Source organism: Anguilla anguilla, chromosome 3 (assembly GCF_013347855.1).
Source record: "Anguilla anguilla isolate fAngAng1 chromosome 3, fAngAng1.pri, whole genome shotgun sequence".
In the NCBI taxonomy this organism is placed as follows: Eukaryota; Metazoa; Chordata; class Actinopteri; order Anguilliformes; family Anguillidae; genus Anguilla; species Anguilla anguilla.
Genome location: NC_049203.1, coordinates 7,727,461 through 7,750,235, shown reverse-complemented (window position 1 = coordinate 7,750,235; position 22,775 = coordinate 7,727,461). Strand labels below are relative to the sequence as shown.

At 42.8% G+C, this 22,775-nt stretch overlaps 3 protein-coding genes and 2 non-coding genes across 8 annotated transcripts in view; 2 read left to right on the top strand and 3 right to left on the bottom strand.

The window, feature by feature from the left end:
- Positions 1–198: 198 nt before the first annotated feature.
- On the bottom strand, positions 199–5,355 carry cops6 (COP9 signalosome subunit 6). The gene is made up of 10 exons (XM_035409179.1): positions 5,238–5,355; positions 3,760–3,885; positions 3,205–3,336; positions 2,851–2,939; positions 2,706–2,768; positions 2,184–2,231; positions 1,788–1,902; positions 1,467–1,559; positions 1,134–1,234; positions 199–652 (listed from the first exon to the last, which is right to left on the bottom strand). The coding sequence occupies exons 1-10, from the start codon at positions 5,278–5,280 to the stop codon at positions 512–514; spliced, it is 951 nt and encodes a 316-aa protein (XP_035265070.1). The 5' UTR covers positions 5,281–5,355; the 3' UTR covers positions 199–511.
- Positions 5,356–5,448: 93 nt separating this feature from the next.
- Positions 5,449–10,112, top strand: LOC118223064 (F-box/LRR-repeat protein 12-like). 2 transcript variants are annotated; one of them, XM_035409178.1, is made up of 4 exons: positions 5,449–5,574; positions 5,875–6,113; positions 7,274–7,349; positions 7,499–10,112. In XM_035409178.1, the coding sequence occupies exons 2-4, from the start codon at positions 6,013–6,015 to the stop codon at positions 8,549–8,551; spliced, it is 1,230 nt and encodes a 409-aa protein (XP_035265069.1). In that variant the 5' UTR covers positions 5,449–5,574; positions 5,875–6,012; the 3' UTR covers positions 8,552–10,112. The 2 variants fall into 2 exon arrangements, with proteins under 2 accessions (XP_035265069.1, XP_035265068.1); XM_035409177.1 differs by having other exon boundaries at positions 5,869–6,113.
- LOC118223063 (NXPE family member 3-like) overlaps positions 8,559–22,775 on the top strand; it is a 29,945-nt gene continuing 15,728 nt past the window's right edge. The window contains exons 1-2 of one of the 3 annotated variants that reach the window (XM_035409174.1): positions 8,559–10,393; positions 12,330–12,423. The gene's annotated coding sequence lies outside the window, so the exon portion shown is untranslated. Of the gene's footprint in view, positions 10,394–12,329; positions 12,424–14,989; positions 15,175–15,220; positions 15,281–22,775 lie in introns of those variants that run through there. The other 2 variants (XM_035409172.1, XM_035409173.1) reach the window with 2 other exon arrangements.
- trnat-agu lies at positions 13,318–13,391 on the bottom strand. Its single transcript has one exon. It is a non-coding gene; the product is annotated as a tRNA-Thr (tRNA).
- trnas-gcu lies at positions 13,984–14,065 on the bottom strand. Its single transcript has one exon. It is a non-coding gene; the product is annotated as a tRNA-Ser (tRNA).

Below are 22,775 nucleotides of genomic sequence, written 5' to 3'. Positions count from 1 at the left end.
CATTGACTGTCCATGGGCTTGAGAGAAGCATTTTGTAGTCATGGAAATGCAGTTTTTATGCCTCATACGCTTGTCTTTGTTCAACCAATAAACGGCATGCACAGCTTGAACAAGCTTTGCGAATACAGGTCGTGTTTGTTTAAAATTCCAATAAGCAGCATGGATGATCATGAATGAGATACTGGGACACAACACCGGTCCAAAACAGCAGCAGAAATATTTATTTTCAAATCAAACAACAATGCCAGCAAAAACAAGTCAGAGGAACTGTAACGTTATACGTTTGTGTGCGCACGTAACTGTGTATCACATGCACACGTGGAGTCTACTACATTACATACAACTGCGAGTCACACGCTCGTCTGTAAAGGTGAGTGAACAAGTAAGTGCATGTACATACACATATACATTTGGGAAATACTGCAAAGCAAATCAATGTCTGCGATGAGTACAATCTCGCTCCTCCTCCTCCTCCTCCTCCCCCACCCCCACCCCCCGTTCGTCACCCCCCTCAGAAGAACAGCCCCCTCATCCTCCGGCCGATCCCCTGGCGATCGTACAGGACGTTGAACTTGTTTATGAACTGGTTCATGCTGTTGCAGGTTTTAGTGATGGTACCCAGGTAGGCCATGAGCCCCACATCATTGCATTGCTGGTGGGTGGACAAAGACGGGGGCAGAGGATTAGTCGTCTTTTTATTTATTTATTTTTAATTTATTCTTTTTTTTTCTGGTTGAGCTGAAGAATGATGAATAGGGAAGTCAGAGAACAGTATAACTCAAGATTGAGCTGATCTTTGCTGACTAGGCCTTGGTGCTGTACCGCAACCATAATTATCTCATGTTTTTTTAAGCATAATAACAATGATCACCGCCACCCACTTTGAAAGGTTTGTGAATAATCCAAAGCGACCTGACCCTGGTTTATCTTGAGCGATAGTAAAAACACAGCAGCTGATCTTATAGAACACTACTGCCAGTCTTTGTGGTGCCCTTAGTGAGCATTTCTTGTGAGAAAGTGGTGTCATACAGGGTGAGCCCAATCAAATGCTTTACATGGGTTTCATTTTCAAATACAGCTCAACTCTTCACACGGAAATGGAAATGACAGACAGAAGGAAGGGGTTCACTCACATCATAGAAGTCTGTCTTGAACTTGAGCGTGCTCAGAACGGGAAGCCTGTGACACAGAGCGTTGGCCTCCCGGAGGATCTCGTGGTTGAAAGGGACCTCGCCTGGAAGAGACCATCCAGAGGGAGCATGGGTGGGAGAGACCAAAGAGGAAGGCATGTGGGAGCAGGAAGCAGAAGAAGGAAGGGAGGTAAGAGAAAAAATGACATGAGAGAATACGGGTTAGAACAAGGCCAGGTTAATGAGAGGTAAGGAAAAACCCCATTTGAATAAATTTCAATTATTTGGAGAACACTATGTGCTGACCCTTGACCCCTGACCCCTGACCCTCCTCACCCGCTTCCACTGCTTTCACATACTCCAGGATGACCTTCACTCGGCTGTGCAGCATTTTGATGGCACTGTGTTGAGCTATGAGGTGCTCCGCAACTGAGAGAGAGAGAGAGAGGGAGAGAGAGAGAGAGAGCGAGAGAGAGACACACACATATGACGGAAGGAGAACATATGAACATACTGTGTGGCTACTAGTCTGCAAAAAAAGACCATTAGCACTTTGTTAAGGCTAGAGGGAAAACCTACTAGACAGTAGGTCCCCAGGAACTAGGACATGACACAGGGGAGCAGCCGGAGACAGAGAGGGATAATGGCACCCCGTACCTGTGGAGTTCTCCCCGGTGCCAGTGGCTGTCATTCGGGCCACGTGGTCGACCCCGATCCGCTCCGCCTCCTCAGTGGCCAAAGTGTAGGTCAGCTCCGCAAACAACATGGTCGCCTGTTGGGCCAGGAAGCGGGTGGGTTCACACACAGTTTCCGACAAGTCAGCCATCTGAATAACGGTTCTCACCAGACAGCCCTGGATAGTGCTAAGTTCATTTTAAGCTATTATCTCCGGATGCTCATACAAACCCAGCATTATTGTGCATTGCTAGTTATTTTCAGGGCCAAAATATTTAATAAGCCGAGTACAATACTGACTGAACGAAGAAGAGGGATTTAAAAACATACATATGCAAGCATGCGTGCACACAAGCACGCACGCACGCAGATAATTACCTCTCCGTTGATAATGTCAATGACCGACTCGAACACGCTGACCGGAAGCTGAAACGAGGAGTCAGAAAGAGAAAAGCATGAATGAGGTTGAAAGGAGACCAGATTTTAAAAAAGCAGTGGCATCTAGTTCTCAACGCAACCACATAACACAAGCCATAGAATCAGCGGTGCCCCTCAACAGAAACTCTACAGCTTGTGTAGTACAGGAGGGGGAAAAACTAAGTAACAGTTAAAGTCAGCAGCATGCAGCCCTGGTTCTGGAGAGCTCCAGGGCCCGCCGGTTTTCCTTGCGATTCAGCACTTACTTAATAAACAGGTGATTACGCAGTTCTCTCACCTCACCTGCATTCTTCAGTCTGACTCTGCTGCAAATTTTAAGGTGAAAACCAGACGCTAGGAAACAGTGTTGCCAACCCCTTTGTTTAGTAGACGTGCTCCTAAATTATTTTTCCGGACGGCACACATCTTGCTCTTGTGATCAGACAGGGCCAAGTAAGGACATGTAATAATGGAGAAACTCACGTCAGTGTGTTTAGTCATGGGGTTCAGCTTGAGGAACAGAGGACTCTCGATGATCTCACAAACCTACAGGCAAGGAGAGAAAATCAGCCATTCACTGCGTCAGCCATTTCTCACCAAGCACCACGACAACCCATTCTCTACTCACCTGCTTGTGAATGTGGATATCCGATTGGTCAGGAGGGCCGCCTGTAGTGTACCAGCCCAGAAACTCCATGTCCTTGAAGACCTGCTTGACTAAAAAAAAAAGAAAAAAAAAGAAAGACGGTGAGGCAGAGAAGAGAGATGTGGGGGAAGGTCAAAGTGTTTGCATGAAAGGAGCTGGTTTTCTAACTAAAACAAACCTACAAAGAAGATGGAGTCATCATTTAACTCATATTCAGACACAAACACACAGGGCAATGCACACAAAGACAGAAACCCATACACACCATCACACACACACATAAGAAAACGGCAAAAGTTACAGGTAAAAGTAAAAGGATCATGAATGGACTCTCACATTGCTCTTCCTTGGTGTAATAGTACTCCTTGTCGATGTGTGTCCTGTCATCCACTGTGTGTGAGAGAAGCTCGAAGGAGTTCATGACCTCGATGTTCCTGCCCTCCTGCTTCCCAATCAGTGCTCCAATCACTGTGGAGGAGGGAGGCGTGATCATCCACACACATAATCACTGTAACGTGTAACACTGTACATTTTTGTACGCATGCAAGCACTGATGCATGCAAGTAGTTGCTGTACAGTCCTTCACACTCACTGCTACACACACACATACACAAACTACAAGTGGGCATTTAGCAGATGCTTGCACCCAGAGACACCTAGTACAGTTTACATTTCTTTCAACACACAAGCCACTAATACAACTAGAGCATTTCTGGTTAAGTACCTTTGCTCAAGGGTAAAATGGCAGTAGGCCCACCAGAGAACTGAACCTGCAACAGTTACAAGCCCAGTGCCCTATTCACCACACTACTCAGCAATTCCAAACCCAATCAAAACCAGCTGTACATCACACTGGTTCAGCACCACAGCCAATGCAGAAGAGACCAGTACCCTGCATGGGCCGCCCTTCCTGAGAGCGAATCCGGATCCAGTGGTCTGAGATGTTGAGGATGACGAGGGGGTGCAGGGCCACTGAGACACTCCCTGTCACCCCCGACGCCATCACGCTGGGGCCAGCTGGAAGAGTAAAAACAGAAGAGGGGAATGCTCACTTTGTCTTAACACCAGAGGTAATTCTCATCTGCCGTCAAGCAGGGACTGTAAACTGAATTAATTCCAGAACCCTTGTTGTAAACTTGCAACATTTAAGAAGGGAGGTTGTTCGAATCAACTTTTATTTTTTCACGCTTTTTTTTAGATGAAGCTATGACTGAAATAAAAGTGGCGGCTCGAATCATAAAAATGACTCCTTCAACCGTTGGACACGTATTTTTTCCACACAGTACATTTAGTGGTAATTATTACTGCTGATAACCACATCACAGTGATGTGTATGGATGACACGTTTCATCAAAAGTAGCAACGCATCTACTTTATCAAGACTTCCGTTCAGAAGGCCATTACTTAACCATTTTAAAACTGGAACGGCTGATTGTAGCCTAATCTGTGAATTCTGCAGCGGCCCAATTGCATAAAACTAGACGCAGCGTTCACGTCACTTGTATCGGAAGCTACGTCGCAGAACTTAATCTGCTCCGACCTGATCAACAAATTAATTTGGTTGAGCGCAAATTCTATGCAGATTTTGCGAATACTTCCTAAAATCTGCTTGTCCTCAGCGCAGGCGCTAGTGCAACTCCCGAAAAGGTCGTTGTAACTGTTTCGTAGTGTCCAGTTCCAGTTTTGGCACTATGAATGCTGACACATAACAAGCTACCCCCTATATATAGATGGCCACCTCAGCCTATTGTTGTCCATAGGAAAACTCAGAAAACTTACAGCACAAGAGTTACAGGTGTGCTCTGAAAAGACCAAGCTGCACACTGTATTCATATCAAATCACTGTGCTTGGTTACTTGGCTAAACTGACAGCGTTACATGACTGACCTGACTCAATCGCTAAAATCACATTATAAAAATGATACTGATCTTCCTATACCACTCGCTCTATCCATCGTGCTAATAATATTGAATTTACGAAAAGATCTGAGGAATATTATGGTGAAATAATACAGAGTATCGACACATTGGTAAATGTACTGCTAGCAAAACATTTAGCTTGTAGCTGGATTGATAGACTGGTGCTAGAGGTTCGGGAGCACCTCAACTAGCCAATCAACAATTTCAGTTTCATTTACGGGCGGGCGCTAAAGAGTAACTGACCAATCGTCACACAGAAACGCCAAACTGTGTGCAAGCTTTACCACGGGTGACTGTAAACCGGCCGGACATTTAAAACCTTGTTCAGAATAACACATTCATAAGAGATATAACATTTGATAATAATTCAACTATATCTGAAACCTATACGATTTGAATAAAGTTGAGTATGCAAATGAAAAAGATTTTATTTATGAAATTCGTCTCACCAGCACCATCCACTTCCATTCCACCACCATTGCTCGCCGCCATCTTCTCCGGTGCAAAGATGACACTTAGCTGCGCAAGCGCACTGCATCAGATCGCTGACGAGGACCTAGTCATACCACTAAGGGGCAGCTGAACACCTTCAAGCTATTTTTATACAGTCTCTGCCTTCAAGTAACACAAGTTTCAGGAAGTATGCCCGAGGTAGGTGCAGATCACAGAGCTGTGGTGCACATTTTGCAGCAAAACTGTCCAAGTTGGGCTGGTGCGTGAGTACAGCTGGCGTAGGCGTCAACAGGTCACTCAGAAATTGTTCTGCAGTCGCACTGCTGTGAAATTGTGAGTTCGCTCGAGTTTACAAAGATGGGTGTTAATCTTATTCGAGATTTTTTTAAAGTAGTGTAGATTGGATTATTATATCATGTTCATGTAGGAGACATTGGACAATACATTGAACTAAGTGATAATTGATTGGGCCTACTACTACTGCTACTACTACTACTACTACTAATAATAATAATAATAATAAGCTAAAATAGTTCATGTAAAAAATATTTTACATGAACTCCGAATAAAATGGTCCTCAGTGTGGTATTTTTCTTATGGGCGTTCAATTTTTCTATTGCTCTCCAGGTCTAGGCTGAACCAATGCTAAACCCTACAGTCTATGGGCTGAACACTAGTGACGCAACACTGCTAGTGAACCTGCGTAGACATTTGCGCAGCCCTCGAAAACGATGTGGAGAGTGACGTTGCATCGTTTCTTTTGTTTACAAAATGGCGGACTTCAAAACTTGCTCCATTGACTATTTCCCCGAGAACATTCTAATTGACATTTTATCGTATTTAAGCGTTAGAGAGCTCGTCCGATCTGGCAGGTAAATAACAACTTGCTTGGTTATTCCACTTTATCTGTTGTATGCTCAGGGTGGTTTTTTTGCTGGCTACCTTGTCAGTACTGTCTCATTGTCAGCTGGCTAAGTTGTTTAATTGCAAGGCTAGAAGGAATAAAGGTCAATATTTAGCTGTCCAGCCAGTTATTTAATGTTACATAATGTTGCACCACAATTTCGGTGAACTTGTTAAACTTTAGTGTGAGTTAGCTGGCTGACTAGGTCAGTTCGCTAGGCGCTATTCATTAAAGAGGACTATTGCGCTAATGAACTAGCTGGGTAAAATTTGAAATTTTGAATGGCTAGTTTCCTGTGTAACTAGATGTTCCTGTCAGTCTGTCCGGCATGCCAGCCAGCTATTTAGCTGTCTAACGTTATACTGCGGTTATGCATTACCTATCTGTTCTGCTAACCATTAAACTTGGTTGAAAACGAGAGTGATTGACCGTAGCTTTTAAAAAGCAAAGAAACCGCATTTGATGGGTAAAGTACCGTTCTCGTGTTAGAAAAGTAATCAACAACAAACTGATTATGCGTACAATGTTTTAGTATTACATTACTCCACGCGTTGCAACAAATGCATGTGTAAAGACATATAAGAATTTCTTTCGTGTCCGCTAGTCTATCTTTGTACTGTATTAACATGTTTAAGTCTTTTATGCTTCATACATTCGTGTCAGCTGATTTACTGCAGAAAATAAACCGCATAAAAAACTATGAAGTGATAAACTACAAAATAGTGTAGGAATAACTGGTAAAGCAACCATGCTTGTGATTTACGGAAATATTTAATTGTGATGGTGATTTTATTTTCTCATTTTCCTTCATGATGTGTGCATAAATAAGGCAAGCTCTCTGCGTTATTAATGTCATTACATTACATTTATTTGGCAGACGCTTTTATCCAAAGCGACTTGCAAAAAGTGCATTTCATGGTCATAGACAACTGCTAAAAACACAGGTTCAGTAAGGTACAATACTTATTTTGTACAGCTATTTCTAGCCAAGAACACAGTTCGCACAGTGAACGCTATTCTGACCTAGCAGTCAGCAGTCTGTCAGCAGTGGAGGGCCTCCGAATGAATCTGTTTAATAGTTGAAGTTTTGTTCTCTGTCTGTCTGTCTGTGTCTCTGTCGTACTGCAGGGTGTGTAAGCGATGGAGACGGTTGATAAAAGACCAGAGATTGTGGCGAGCTGTAGATCTCACTGAATGGAAAGGGGTGAGAAGTGCATGTCATGCTGTGGAACGGAACAGAATGCATGTTGTGTTCTTTACCGGCTGAACAGAACTGTCATGTAACAGGCTGCAGGTGTTTGTCTTTATTTTTCAACGACTCTCATGTGTTCCCCTACGTTTCTATGTGGTCAGGTGACGTCGCGTACGCTATGGGTCCTGCTGAGGCAGTACCTCGGAAGTGGACTTCGCTGCTTGTGGTTGCGAGGCCTGCTGCTGTCCGTCCGAGCCGGGGCCTTTCTATCCGAGTCCTGGCTGCAGGCCCTGGCCTCCCGATGCCCTCGTCTGCGCAGGCTGTCCCTGCTGCACGCCGACCTGCGCAGCCTGCGCAGCTGCCTGCTCATGCCTCACACCCTGCAGGTGCTGGAGCTGCGCGGCTGTGAGCTGCCGCCGGGCTTCTTCGCCCAGGACGCCTCTCCGCTCTCCTGCGTCGGCGGCGACGCGGGGACGAACGCGGGGAGCCGGGCGGGGGGCGGGGCCCGGGCGGGAAAGGGCTCCACGCCAGGCCCCCCAGCCCGAGTCGCCATAGAGACGCTGGTCCTGGAAAACGTGCCCTCCTTCACAGACCAGCACCTGCAGAGCCTGAGCTCCTGGGAGGGGCTGAGGCGGCTGGAGCTCCGTGACGTGATCCGGGTGACGGCGGCCGGGCTTCGGGGCTGCTCCGCGCGGGCGGAGGCGGCGGCGCCCAGGGAGGGGCGGGACGCGGCGGCCGGGCTGTCCGGGCTGCGGGCCCTGGAGCTGGGGAACTCGGGTCGGCCCGGCTCCCAGACGCAGATAGCCTCGCTGGGGCTGGACGAGGGCTGGGCGGGGCTGGAGGAGCTGACGCTGGGCGGGAGGGAGGTGGGGCCGGGGCTCCTGTGCGTGAGCCGGCTGCGGGACCTGCAGCGGCTGCGCCTGCGCGGCTGCCCGCTCAGCGAGATGCAGGTGCTGCGCAGCTGCAAGGGACTGCGGGGGCTGCGCTGGATAGAGTTCTGCGAGGTCACCTTCCAGGGTCAACAGAGGAAGCAGCAGCAGGAGGAGGAGGAGGAGGAGGAGGAGGAGGAACAGGAACAGGGCAGGGGCGAGGGGGACGAAGGGAAAGACGAGAAGGAGAACCCCATGCCAACTCTGCGGCGCTCTCTGGCAGCTCTGCTGCCCAGATGCACACTGGTGTTCACACGGTGCTCTGTCACAGTGCCAGCTGACTAGTGGCACACACCATCACAGATATGCGCAAAACACACACACACACACGCGCGTGCGCACACACACACACTTGCTTAAATACATATTCGCACACATGCGCACTGCCAGTACCTGCTGCCTATATTGACACACTCACAAATATGGCGTACACTTAAGCACGCACGTGCATGCAAAAAAAAACAAAAAAAAACACCAGTACACACAAGATTGACCCACACGTGAAACTCGCTCATGCACACTCAGAACTATGCACCAGCACACATTTCACGCACTGTGTGACAAACACTGACACTCATTAACACTTACAAAAACACTCAGACCATCACTGATTACATCACAGTACATTCCAGTACATTATGTCACATTACATTACTGGCATTTAGCAGAAGCTCTTGTGCAGAGCGAATTGTGCAACTCCCATGCAGACACTCGGTGGGAAACAGACCTGGGTCAAATACGCATTTGTTTTGGGTTCAAATAATTTTCTGAGCTCTGTTGATCTTGCCTGGTGTATTTGAGCCTGTAAATTTCACTAAAGCCCATATAGCCTGCCAGTATGACCAGAAGGTCATGACCACTATGAGAGTGTTTCATTGGTTCTAATACACCAGACAAGATCAGCAAAGCATGGAAAAGTATTTGAATACAAAACCAATACGCATTTGACCCAGTTCTGGTGGGAAATGATGATAAGCGAGCTGTAGATGTGGCGCACGCGTGAATGTGCAGGTGTTCGTATTTGCAGGTTTGCAGGTTTGCAGCTGTGGCTGCGTGCCGCAGCCCAGTTGAGCCTGAATGCACACTGCCGCTGTTGCTCAGCTTGCCGTGCCACACAGAGACGCTCTGTCGGAAGTTGAGCAAAACACCAGTTTCCTGTATCCCTCCCCCACCCACACTGAGATGCGAGAAAACGCCAAGACGGGTGGGTTTGGGGCGATGCAGGTGGCTGGTCCAGGAACCTGTATGATGTAGGCCCTGGACTATGACATGATTAATGAACTGAACCATATTTAAGTGGGACTCTAATGAAGTGTCCCCTTGTGAGCTTGAACTACACTCTACTGTGTTCCATGCGATGTGCATAGATGAATATGTACGTGCACTTGAATGCATTGTGAGACTGTAGCGCCATGTGTAATTAGTAAATACATGTACATTATTGGAGAACACTTGACTGAGCACTTCACCGCACAGGCCGGGAGCCTCTGGCTCGCACCGCTGTTGGTCGCGTGCGACTCTGTCCTAGCGGGAAGCTGGACTGTCCAGGAGTCACCGTGCAGACGTCTCCTCCGCTGGCTACAGCACTGTAGGACCCGTCTTCTGCCCTGCACGGTACCTCGGAGTCCCAGGGCAGGGCGCCCCGAATAACTTTACCTCAACAGGTGTAATTCACACTCTCATGCTGTCTGGGAACATCCTTAAAATGCTGCTCACTCTCCACCTTAATTGATCGGCCAGGAGTGAGAAAGCTAACGAAGCAAAATAAGCTCCCAGTATAAATGCAACAGAGTACTGTATGATGTGCCATTGTTAATTTGTCATAAAAAAAAAATCTTGGTCTGTTTTTAATAGCGTCCCGGGCTCTTGGTTATTTATGGATTTTATTTTATTTATTCTTGGCCTTATTTCGTGGTGTACACAGGGTTAAGAGCATATCACAGTAGCCTGGGGAGCTTGGCCCTTGCTACATTATATCAAAGGACCTATTTGGTTTCGTGATGCTCTTTTTTTTCGTTTTCATTGAAACAGATTATGAATGAGAATATTTTCTCAAAAGGGTCTTGCGTGTTGATTGACACCAGTGGCTAGGAACCTGGACTCCACAGTTGCAGGTTTCATTCCCAGGTAGGGCTCTGCCTATGATATACACTTGAGCAAGTTTCATTACCTGAATTGCTTCAGCAAAATATTCAACTGTATAAATTTTTTTTTTTTTTTTTTAAAGAATTTAAGCTGTGTCAGTCACTCTGGACAAGACAGGATAGGGAGATACATGGCTGTTGTTACTGAACTATGATGTGGCAGTCTTGGTCCTGCAAGGACAATTAGATTTTTGAATAATTTATGGGGCTATTGTCTCATAAATCATTAAATAAATAATATGAACCTAACACAAATAAAATGAGATTTACAAATATTTTTCATACATTACGAACAAAAGAATTTGTTCAGATATATTTTTGCACTTACAAATCTCTCTCAAACAAGTGTAATGATGAATTTAAATTTCTTGAGATGTGTTATTTTTTATGTATTCATTTGATAATGACGATGTGTATTTATACGTATGTGTATCACTTGGTGCGTGTAATCACTTAGGATAATTTGTGGGTTTTTGAGACATTACTTGCAGCAAAACTATCTACCAATTGTTTTATTCCATGCCAATCAAATTTTAAGACATCCTATCACTAAAACCCGTATTACTCAGATTAGTCACAGTACCTGTGTGCTCACATCAACCAGGAAACTTGCCTAAGTTTTTATAAGCAAATGAAGCCTTCAAATCCAGTCTTTAAAAAATATTTTATTTAAATCTCAGTTCAGATTATAAAATTATGACAACATAATATTCAAGTAAAATCACAAATGCAGTCATATACTACATGTATACATACATAATGCATACAAATATCAGTTGCTTTGTCTTTGAGTTCTTCATTATGTTCCAGATGGTTATTTTCAGTGGCCAGGTGTCCACACTCACCAATTAGGAGCCTATTGATTCAGCTGGGTATTTCATTAGACCAGTTAAAACTAATTTACCTCTTTATTCAAAGGGCCGCCCAGGACCAGGTTTGAGAACCACTGGTCCATACTATAGCATGTGCCTTGATTTCTAAATAAAGATCATTTAAAGACTAAAGTTTTTTTTTTTTTAACATTGAACTCAAAACGGTGAAGTATTCTTTAACTGCAATCAGTTAAATCAGCTACATCAATGCTTACTTGAAACTAACTGTCTGAGTTCATTAACTGACCAATCAACATGTAGCGACTATCCTGACTAGGAATTAGCGACTCGGCTGGGTGCGGAAGAAGACCTTGTTTTTAACGCCCTTCAATTAGTAGATGTCCTGGCAGTATTCACTTTCCGGTGAGGTTCCCGTGTAATGAAGAATCGGTTTACAGAAAAATTACTTTGTTAAATTGATGAACTGTTATATTGCAACAAAACCTGTGTGGTGATATGATGGCTGGCGTGCAAGCGTCCAAGCGTCCAAGCATGGAAGTGTGGAAGCGTGTAAGCGGTAAAAACCGCGTGACCTCCCCGTCACCCATGCGTGACGAACCACTGGATAAAAAAAGCTCTATTTTGGTATGTAATTATGTATTACAAATGTAAATGTACAAAAGTGTGTGAAGAAATGTGCTTAAAAACCATACACGTCTGTAGCACTTGTTTGTGAAAACTGGATAGTTTGAGAGGTATTTTGTTAACATTAAAACTACATTTCAGGGGGAAAAATGTTGCATCAAGCTGTTAAAATGTGTGATTAAGGAGAATACTCCATAGAGAATAACTATTTGATTAAATTCCTCAACCAGTAGATCTTAAATGTATTATTTGAGATTGTATAATTAAGTATGGTCAAAACCATTGTGATTCCTCTTTTTAAACTGTGGCATTTATTCCTTTTCACAAAGGTAAATAATTATGTATAAAGCTCCATGGTGACATCCTTTGGTACAAACATAGCCTGAGCAATGGTGGCAGCCAATGACATTCCTTCAGACTCTGGCACAAAACATGACCAAAGATGGACAAATCTTTCTGCAGCCATGAATGAAGCTTCCTTGTAGAAGATTGAACAAAGGGGATTAAAATTCATAGAACCACGCGAGGCTTCATCTTCACAAAGTTCACCACCAAGGTATGTAACAACCTCCTTTACTGGAATACCTTCAACTTCATTAATACTAATATTCTTAAGAGTTTTTTTTTTATATTTAACTCAATTAAAAATACATTTAATTCTGCTTAGATCAATAACTTTGCCAATATTTGACAAAAACACCTAAAACCAATTGCAGATTATTCTATTAATGCCTGGCCTTCTTCCACAACCTTTGGATTTCACAAGTAATAGACTTCCAATTTATTAAAATTAAAGAAACACATAGGTTCCTGATTATGATTGTACTTCTACCTTTTACCTCGGTCCCTAACAAAGGCACAAAATGTCAAATGTGAATGTCTGTTGAATGTCCAATATGAAACCAACTTTACCTCGGTGGATAAAACAACAAAGCAATGTTTTTTTTTTAAATATAGGTCCAGGAAACTGGACAATCGGTTGTCTTCTTAATATTTCTTTCAAGTTTTTAATTCAATTATAACCATTAATTTAAAAAAAAAAAACGCTGTTAGATTATAGTTACCTGTTCAGCAGATAAGGACAGTGTTGGTGCGTATCCCGCGCTTATTAATAGTCATATCTGTAAGGAACGTCATATGTAAACCATTCCTCGTTGCTAAGTTAGAGCAGGTTGTCCGCCCAGCAGTCCCGGATCTAGACTGCTGTGATTCAGGGGCATACAGAGATTTTGGGGGGCAACATTTTGTTGTAATAAAATTATTTCTCCGCATGGGGGCGATATCGACACTTAAAATCGTAGTCTGAAAATTAGACCTTGAAAGATCGGTTTCTGTGATTTTGCGATGTTGATTTAGTTTCCCCTTACATGTTTACTTGCAGAATTTGGATGCTCATTTTGAAGCCCACTTACGACCGAAATCATTTTAAGCTAAATACAATTTACATAAAAGGCACCGCTGGGATTCGAACCCAGGATCTCCTGTTTACTAGACAGGCGCTTTAACCAACTAAGCCACGGCGCCAGGTGTTTAGTGCGGGCGATATTAAACGTTTTTGAAACAGATCACAGAAGTTATAACTATTTCTATCACTTAGGAATATGTAATTTCTCAGGTAAGCCTGAATCGTGAGTAACGTTAGTCTACAATATTCATTTAAGAAATATTAACAAAAAAACGACACAACAAGCAAACAAGATGCCCTTGAGACGTAGGTGGATGCCAAACATCTACAATGTCATTTTTGTGTAAATCGGTCAAAATACCAAGTCTTCCAAATGCTCAGGAAATACTAAGACGGTAGCCGTGCCACCTGTACAAGTGAGATGATGGCGGTTCCAGGAACAACGCATCAAACACCTCTAACATCGCAGAGAAACGTCTGTCGGGAGGTGGGCAACTTTGCGCCGCTCAGGGACATGCTTGAATACGGGATGAGTCATCGCGTAGATTGCCACAGCCTCGTAGTAAGCGCTGGAGAGAAACTGATTCACAGAGAGCAATAGCGCCAATCATTGTGCTATATTATAGCGTGTAACTTCCCGAATAGTATGCCCGTTATACTCCTCCGAATATATAGTCATGTTTCACGACACCTTCCAAAACATCCACTCATCGACGAGGATGGGATTCGAACCCACGCGTGCAGAGCACAATGGATTAGCAGTCCATCGCCTTAACCACTCGGCCACCTCGTCATAGAGCATCGGTGCAGAATGATTCGAATAGGTGCATACCATTACAGTGTATGGCCGGAATTACACCAGAAGCGGTAGATCCATCCAGAGGAAAATTTTAAAAAAAAGTTATGCCCTGCATCAGTAGGTGCACATGTACGTAGCCTATTTTTAAAAAGTCAACAACAATAAAGACATAGGTTGGTCATCAAATATAGAAGTCTAGAACTACGCTTCAGCAATGATGAATATGTCCATCAACAGTGCATTTCCACAGTGTATTTCTGTGAAATCAGCACGCCAGCCGCTGCTGCACCAGGTGGAGCTTTCCAGGGCATTGTCGATGCGAGGTAGTTACTGCGTTTAGCCATCTGTAATCCACTGAGCAGCAGGGGGAGCCATTTTTCTTTCTCACCATCTCTGCTGGGGAAGCCAGGCGGGGGAAGGCTCTGTGGTCGCTGCCTAATAGGCGCAGCTGTGCGTTGTGTTCTCTTCTTTTTAACTCACTGAGGACCAGTTTAGAAATACGTGCACTACTAAAAATGTTCATGTGTCTCTTGAGGAGGGCTAGCCGCTTGGCCGAGTTGATGGTCACTCCCAATGCTGGCCAGGGCGTCCAGGCCCAGAATGCAGGGGTCAGTGATATCTGCTGGAAGGAACTCTTGCTCAATGGCGACCGAGCCTAAATGCGAGGGTAGCCAACAGTGGCTGAGCATGTTAGCCATTTAATTGTCCGTGGCTACCCATGGAGTGCCACGGGCAATTAAATGCTAACAGTCCTGTCAGAATCAGGCTGATGGTGGAGCCCATGTCAATAAGAGCAGTCACTGGGATCCTAATGTAGATGATTCCCTTTCTTCCACAAAACTAAAGATCAGGGGTGAAATTGCCCAGGACGCTTTATTGTAACCCCAGATTTCCTGTTTCAGAAGCTTCTGTTTCCTTACAGACGTAATATACAACCATGGGCGTCCACCCCATGTGGTCGCTTCTGCTATAATTCCCATTGAACGGAGCGAATTCCTGCCTAATCCGTTTACAAGGGCGCCGAAGGAAAACTGCATACGCGCGCAGCGCGGTCGCATCTGGAGACAACTAGTTTGACTTTCCACAGGCAGGCTGAACTAGAGGTTAGTTGGCTTAGTTCATACCTTTCGTTAATTTCATTCCAATTTAGAGTAAAACCATGAAAATCAAGTAGGAGTTAATTATTTTGTCTAATCCAGACAAGCTACTAGGTGAGTGTAGCTTTTATTTTAAAATATTGGGCATATATCTTATATCAACTGCAGTTATGGCAAGAGTTCAGAGTTTACAAACTACGAAGAAGTCGTTCAAGGCTAAAGGAACATGCGTTGGGAGGCCAGTCTCCTTAAAGTAAATTCAGTATGTTTCCGATAGTATAATGTGGCGACTTTCATTTTAGTCTTCAAATTTAAAACGTATCACTGACAGCCAATAGCCTATTCTTACAGGTATGTAATGTAAAGGTAAGCCACAGTGAATAGATCGTGTAGACAACGTACAACTTACACAATTAACAAGCATGACAGAACGTTTTGGACTTAGGCTACAACATGGGTCGTGGATAATAATTTCAAGGATAATGCTACCTCAGTTGCCTATGGTTTTGTTTAATTTTTGTTTATTTTCGTCAGGTGATTTACTCTCAAAATGGAAATGTGTTAAGCTTTACACTGAGCTGAACTGAAATTGCGTGAAACTGCAAGAACATCGCCGCCTAATCCGTTTTTTTACTTTCGTTTTTAGGAGCATTGTCTAAATTTCCGTTAACTAAGGGAATAATAATTAGCCGAATACTGTTTACTGTTTATTTTTATTTGCACAATTCTGTGCTTAACGGTTAAGCTGCTGTTTTAAATAATAATGTTGGGCTATTTTAGAGACTTATGTTTAAGGTTAACTAGTGATGAAACTTTTAGCCAAAGCAATAGTAAAGCTGTTTTTTTTAATGCTTCTGTTTTTTAATGGGTGGCCACCATCTTCCTGCTTGTTTTCGCTTTGCTTTGTGAATTTGTATAGCACTGGCTAGTATTGGGATTCGATTACTGTCTCCTAAATGTTCCATTTGCAAGAATAAGGACAAAATGAGATCGAGAATTATGAACCCATATAGAAAGCACAAAATAAATATGTTGTAGGCGTCTTGATTTTGGCTTATATATTTCAATCATTTTTATATCGGTGTTTTACCATTTTTATCTTATTCTTTTCATTTTTTATCTGTCTGTTTTTAGCATTACACAATTAACCTACCGTTCATTTTTAGTATTAACCTTATCCAGTGGCGTCAGTGGCCAGAATTCACCGGGACCCATCTAGGGTCTCGGGGCATGAGTCACACTCTCAGAAGAGTGTTTCCATGCTTCCAAAAGGCTCCTTTGTCGCCCATGGTTCAATGTGTGAACTTTCATAGACTTTTTCTTTCTAGGCTAAATATGAGCAAAATCCAAATATATAGTTACCTTTGTGGCGACTCTTCCCTATTCTCAGAAATCTACCGAAAAAATGATGAAATATGTGCAGATCAGCGAGTTACATTAACAAAACGTCTCCGAATACATGCAAATCTCAATTTATAACCGTACAATTTGGCAGCTATTTAACGCCGTACATGCACCCGTAAGTAGAAAAAATTTGCAAAATCTTTGATTTAATGCATTTTTATATTTTATTTTGATACTATTTAGATTTTAAGAATAATTTTTTTTAACTTCAATTTTACGTTTAATTTTCATATGAAAATGTGTTCACATTTGGATTTATAATGGCTTTTGAATACCACAGCTATTTCACAGTGAGTATAAATGGTTGGGTACACACAAGCAGCTTAGTTGGATTCAGGGAACATTGGTCTCTTGGCTGAACAACCCATTTATTTTCCAGCAAGATAGCCTATATTGTTTGTAGTACCGTAACTTGGTGTCATTTTGATATCAATACTTTTAATCGCAGGCCTGGATTTTGGCAGTCTGAATGAATGAGTTATAGACGGGGTATATCGGGAGCAGGTGGTGGATCTGGCAGAGGAAATGAGTTTGGTGGAAATGAGTTTGGTGGTTATGGTTTCATAATCTTTGAAAAATGAGGTGCTGCAATACAGGATATGTCTGACACTGCTGGACATCTGCGTGACGGTAGCAGGTAGTTATAAATGTTGTTGGTCGTTGACACACCCAGCACTGGCTCATGTGGCTCTAAAATATCTGACCTGCCCCCAGACGAGTGTTTCCTCCAAGCATAGCAGGGGATGTTGTGTCTCCCCATCACTCTATACTGTTCCCAGCTCATGTGCAGGAGCGCATCTTCACAAAATACAACTTGGGGAACTTTGAGTAATGCAATAAAGTTTGAGTTTGCGTTTTTCATTGTTTGGGCTTGGCCCCTTACTTCCAGTGAAGGCAAATCTTAATACTACAGCATAAGATCACATTCCAGATGATTCTGTGCTTCCCTGTCAGTTTTGGTGATGCTCTTTCCTGTTTCAGCATGACAATGCCTTGGACACACAGCAGGGTCCATACAGAAATAGTTTTGTCGAGAACCGTGTGGAAGAACTTGACTGTCCTGCACAGCCATGTAGTGTATATAGTCAAAGTATTTGAACATTATCAGGTGTAAATGTGAACATCTCAGAATGAAATTCAGCACACCTTATCGAGATCCATTGAATGTTCGTATTGTAGTGAAAAGAAGAAGGAGCAGCTCTTGGAGATTCAGGACATGAACCAGGAGTCTGACTTTCAGGCTCAGTGTGTTTGGAGTAGACTGCTTTGGGTTGTAGTCGCTCGTACCTGTGAGTGCACCTGCCTAGTGGGCTTCTTTGCCACTCTCGGGCTGAGCTCCCAAAACAGAGACACTCACTCCCACTTGGGGGCACAGGCAAGTAGTGTGGAGGAACTCCTCCAAGACAGAAAATCAAATTTAGAAATATTTATATTATATTATATTTCCCCAGCTCCACCGCAGAAAAAAAAAAGTTTTTACCAGGAAATGCAGAGCAACAAAACAAAATTGGACCTGATCTTGGTGCTTGCTTCTAATACCACATCAGATCAGTTTTTGATCACACCGTTAAGAGGTGAGCAGGACTTCCCTTGTTAAATTGTTTCTGGAAAAGGGTTTAAATCTGAGATAGACCAAGTCGTGCTGTTTAAAAAGGATAGTTCAACGAATGCCCATTAGTTGTTTAAAACTGTGGATTTTAAACTAATATTGTGCAACACAAAATGTTACAGATTTCAGTTGCCATTCAAATAAACCCTGCTGCTATCTTGATGCACAGGAAAGCTTATTTGAAGTGCAACTACAGTGGACAAAGGTCTTGTTTTAACAGCTAATTGAGCTGCCAACCACTCCCCCCCCCCCCCCCCCCCCATTTCAAGTATGTCCCTGGCCACAGAATTTAAAAGAAGCAATCGAAGCCCATCAAATTGTGCAAGATATGCGTTTGGGAAAGACATGTTGGTGCACTGGTTCTTGTTAGGCAAATTTTGTTTTTACGGTCAAATGGAATACATAAGAGGCGCCACTACAGGGAACGCATTTACAAGGCTGTTAGGGGACAGTGACTACCAATTAAATCGTGGCTACTTCATATAGATTTATTTATTTATTTATTTATTTATTTATTATGGGAATAAAAAAACATATTAAAAAGCACCGTATATATGTACATTTGATCCCACAGGATGGCACATGAACATTTTTACTAGTGCACGTATTTCTAAACTGGTCCTCAGTGAGGAAAAAAGAAGTAACATATAATGGATGAATTAAAAATTACTGACAAAAGCATAAATTAATGAAGGCACTGCTTCAACGAGCAATGTACGGCGTGTCATCATTGAATCGAAACAATATACAGCACATACAGTATTTGCAGGCATGCGAAGTACATGGACAACAGAATAAAAGGCAGGCTTTACATATGAACAACGCAGCCCATGCAATGGTGAGACAATATACAACAGAACAAAATTTTAAAAACTATAGCCAGGAATTAAGTGCATACAAAGCAAATAATCCAATCGTTAACTCTTTTTTTTCAAATATTTGGTTAGACCGAACTGATTTAATTTCATGGGGCAATTCATACCACTCAACAGCTTCTGTAATTATAAAAAAGTGCTTGTCCCAGATTTCTTAAATCTAAAAACTTGTAAGTGTTAAAAGTAAATTAATTAATTAAGTAATTAGAACGATACTTGGAAATAGCATTGTGAATAATTTTATGTAATAGACTGAGCTTTATTTGAGCGACTCTGAAAGTTAGCCATCTTAAATTCTTTAAATGCACAGATGAGTCCAGGTGGGTTTGTGGGTGGAGTTTAAGAACAACTCTTATAAGAGGTATCAAGTTTTTTTTTTTTTTTTTTTGAGATGTTAACGAGTACAGAAAACCATGAGGTACAGGCATAATCAAAATGGCACTGTACAAGTCTGACAGAGTCTTCAGTGTTTCTGTCATGGTTCTGTGTTTCCGTCTCTATCTTTCCTTGTTGGGCCGCCGGATGGCGGCACTTCTGTTTTGTGTCCTGCTTGTACCCTGTTTAATTGTATTATTGTTTTCAATTGTTCAATTATTGTTTTTTGGTTGTCTCGTTTTCCCTTCCCTCTCTGTGGCCTGATTGTGCATTGTGCCCTGCTGTGTCTCGTCAGTGTCTTGTCTATTTAAGTTCCCTTCTCCCTGACTCAGGTGCTGCATCCTTGTTTGTGTGTTTGCGGGTGCCTCTGATTGTGTTCTGCCCCACCTGTTTCCTCTCAGAGTAGCTTCCTGTGTTTTTGCCCACTTTCTGTTGTTACGTGCTTTTGGATTTTTGTATTTTCTTTGTCTCCAGGGTTTTGAAGTTTTTTTTTTTTTCTTTTTTTGAGAGTTGCCCTGCAAGGCTTTTTGTTCCCTGCTTTAGTTCCTGTTCTGTTTAGTAAAGTCTTTGTTCACACCATTTGGAGTTTGGAGTTTTTTCCCCTCACTCTGCGTTTCGGTCCTAATCCCCCATGCACCCTGACAGTTTCTTTGTCTAGAAAATTGGATATTCTGGTTAAGAATTAGATACTTTGGTAAATTTTTTCCTAACACCTTAAAGACCATGGGTTGACCTATCATACACTGAGCGCAGAACACACTGACAGCTGCCCTTTACTCCTGAATTTGGCAGGGCTGTGCCAGTGATTGAATGTACGTTTGGAATGTTAAAAATGTGTTTCAGATATGTGGACCGGTCAGTTGGTACATTGCAGTAGAGTCCCCCGGAGGTCAGTGGCGTGCTCAATTTTGCGCGACATCGCAGCGGCAGTGTAGTATGATAGTCAGGGAACTGTGTTTCTAACCGTTTGTTTGCGGGGGACTATAATTATGAAAATGAAACTATGCAGTCTCACTTCTTTTTGATATCGCAAGTAATGGTGAGGAGAGAGGGTAAAAATAGCCCATGAGACACTGCTGTCCCGAAGCTGTTAATGCCAGAACCACAGCAACGTGACCGCTATTATATTGAACAAACCAATCAAACGTTTTTGTTTGGTTGGGTACACCAAAGAGGATGGGTTTATTTTTAACTTGTTGTACATACTGTTGTGCACAGTGACCCATTCTTCAGGGGCTTAAAGAGCTTGACTCCCGATGAACTGATTATTCAGTAGTTGCACAACTTGTCAATATTTGGTTATTACTTATCTATGGCAGGGCAGCCAAACCATGTTCCTGGAAAATCTACCATCCTGTAGGTAGGGTCACTCTAGCCCTGCAAAGCACGCCTCATTCAGCAGCTAGAGATCTCACTGAGCTGCTGATTAGTAGAATCAGGTCTGCAAAATTAGGGTTGACATGAAAAGCTGCAGGACGGTGGATGTAGGGGAACAGGGTTGGGCTGCAAGTTGCTTTCAAAGAGCTTTCCTACTGTCAAGAATAGCTTCTGCTAACCCTGATGAAATGGTTACGTTGCGTCATCATATTAGCCCATCATATCAGCCATAATTTTAGTGTTGGTTGTTATTGGCGAGTTCCTTAGCGGCTGAAATCTTATCGTGCAACCCTTGTTTGGTGGATTTTTCTAAAATCAGAAGGAATTTTAAAGCTGATTTAGGCCGCCCAGTGGTGTCACTATTGATTTGAGTAGCCTATCATCCACGTGCTATAGCACAGCCCTTCCCTGTGGTAATGCTTGCTGCCTGAGAAAATCCAACATGGAAGAAAGCAGTTGTGAAAACCCTGGGGGGATGCATGTACAGGTATTCCTCACCTACTGGGATCAGCTGAAATGTGTTCCTGAGGGCCACTGCAGTTATGAGTGGCCAACATGTGAATGTCATGGCAGGTAGACAAGTCTGTGGATCAGAATCCACAGGTGCTTATTTAGTAGCCTTCACATTTCTGTCATCAGTAGTCAGTTGCCATTGGTATTCTTTACTGGATAAACTTTGTGAGTTTAATGTACTTGGCAATTTGTTGGGGCCTTTGCGTTTGGGAGACTACACAGAGGCCTTCTAGTTCTTTCATTATTGTTTCTTCAACTGCAACTATAGCTTCTGCTTTGCTTGGCTAGCGATGCATGGGAAGGGATATGTACACCATTAAAGGGGAATTCCACAAATATATTAACAAAAGTATGTTTCTTTATAGGCAAATAACATCAATATTATGCTATTTATACACCATGCCATGAGCAAATACAAAATAAAATTTGTATTAACACTTTAGTATTAACACTATGTTTTCAGATGCAATAAGCAATTAGATGGACAAACCATGCTTTTGCAATCTCATTTACAGCATGTCTTGCAGTACTCATTGTGTCAGTGAGCATCACTGCAAAAAGTTTAAAGTAATTTCAATGCTCTACATTAGTAGGAACAAAATTTAAAATCCCAGCCTGTGTGATGCTCAAAAATGGCACAACTGGCTTAAAGAAATGACTGGGCATCAAAACAAAAAATATTTAATATAGCATATTTTCTATTTTCAATGATGTAGGCTATCAGGGGATAATCATGCAGATCTGTAGGCTGACACACTGATGCTATATTTGTGATGTGATTCATATTTTACAGTGATTTTCACATTGTGACTCAAATAGCTTGACAAAGAAATAGGGCTGCAAATGTTGCTAAAATATGCAATCAATTCATCCAAAAATAGGATCACTATTGCACATCTTTACCACTACATACATCTTCTGATAGTATGCGACACCATCAATTTTGACAAACGGGCACTGGTGGAGAGGTTTAATCTGGGTAAATCTCTGAGTAAGCCTGCTGGCAATGATGTATCATTGACAGTGTAAGGCATGCATTGATGAAGTTGTTCACACAACGTGCGTAAGATGGCTTTTCACATAACATTTCTGTGATATCTTTCTGCTCCAAGGGTAGTCTCCAGTGAGCGTCATGCTGTGTCACACAGTCACTCAATGTCAAAGCAAGTAGCCTCAACAAACTCCATGCGCTTGGCTGCCTTTTGTTTCAGACTGTGAAAAATTATCTGGTATTGTCGTGACTGGTTTATCCAGTTTATCGAGGGGACCATTTCTCTTGGTAGGTATCCTCCCGTTCAGACCAGGAAGTTTAAGGAAACCCTTACACCGTAGGGACTTTAGCAACCGGGCTAGTGATTAAGGTATTACACCCTCCAATAAATTGTGCATAATATCTGGAGGTAAACCATTAACCACGTGGAAACTACTAGTTTTCCGGAGTTAAACAGGGAATT

Coding starts and splice junctions, on each gene's coding strand:
- cops6 (XM_035409179.1), bottom strand. CDS start 5,280: ATGGCGGCGAGCAATGGTGGTGGAATGGAAGTGGATGGTGCTG. Junction 2,940..3,204: donor TTACACCAAGGAAGAGCAAT/GTGAGAGTCCAT, acceptor TTTTTTTTTTAG/TCAAGCAGGTCTTCAAGGAC. Junction 1,235..1,466: donor TGTGAAAGCAGTGGAAGCGG/GTGAGGAGGGTC, acceptor GGTCTCTTCCAG/GCGAGGTCCCTTTCAACCAC.
- LOC118223064 (XM_035409178.1), top strand. CDS start 6,013: ATGGCGGACTTCAAAACTTGCTCCATTGACTATTTCCCCGAGAACATT. Junction 6,114..7,273: donor GAGCTCGTCCGATCTGGCAG/GTAAATAACAAC, acceptor GTCGTACTGCAG/GGTGTGTAAGCGATGGAGAC. Junction 7,350..7,498: donor ATCTCACTGAATGGAAAGGG/GTGAGAAGTGCA, acceptor CTATGTGGTCAG/GTGACGTCGCGTACGCTATG.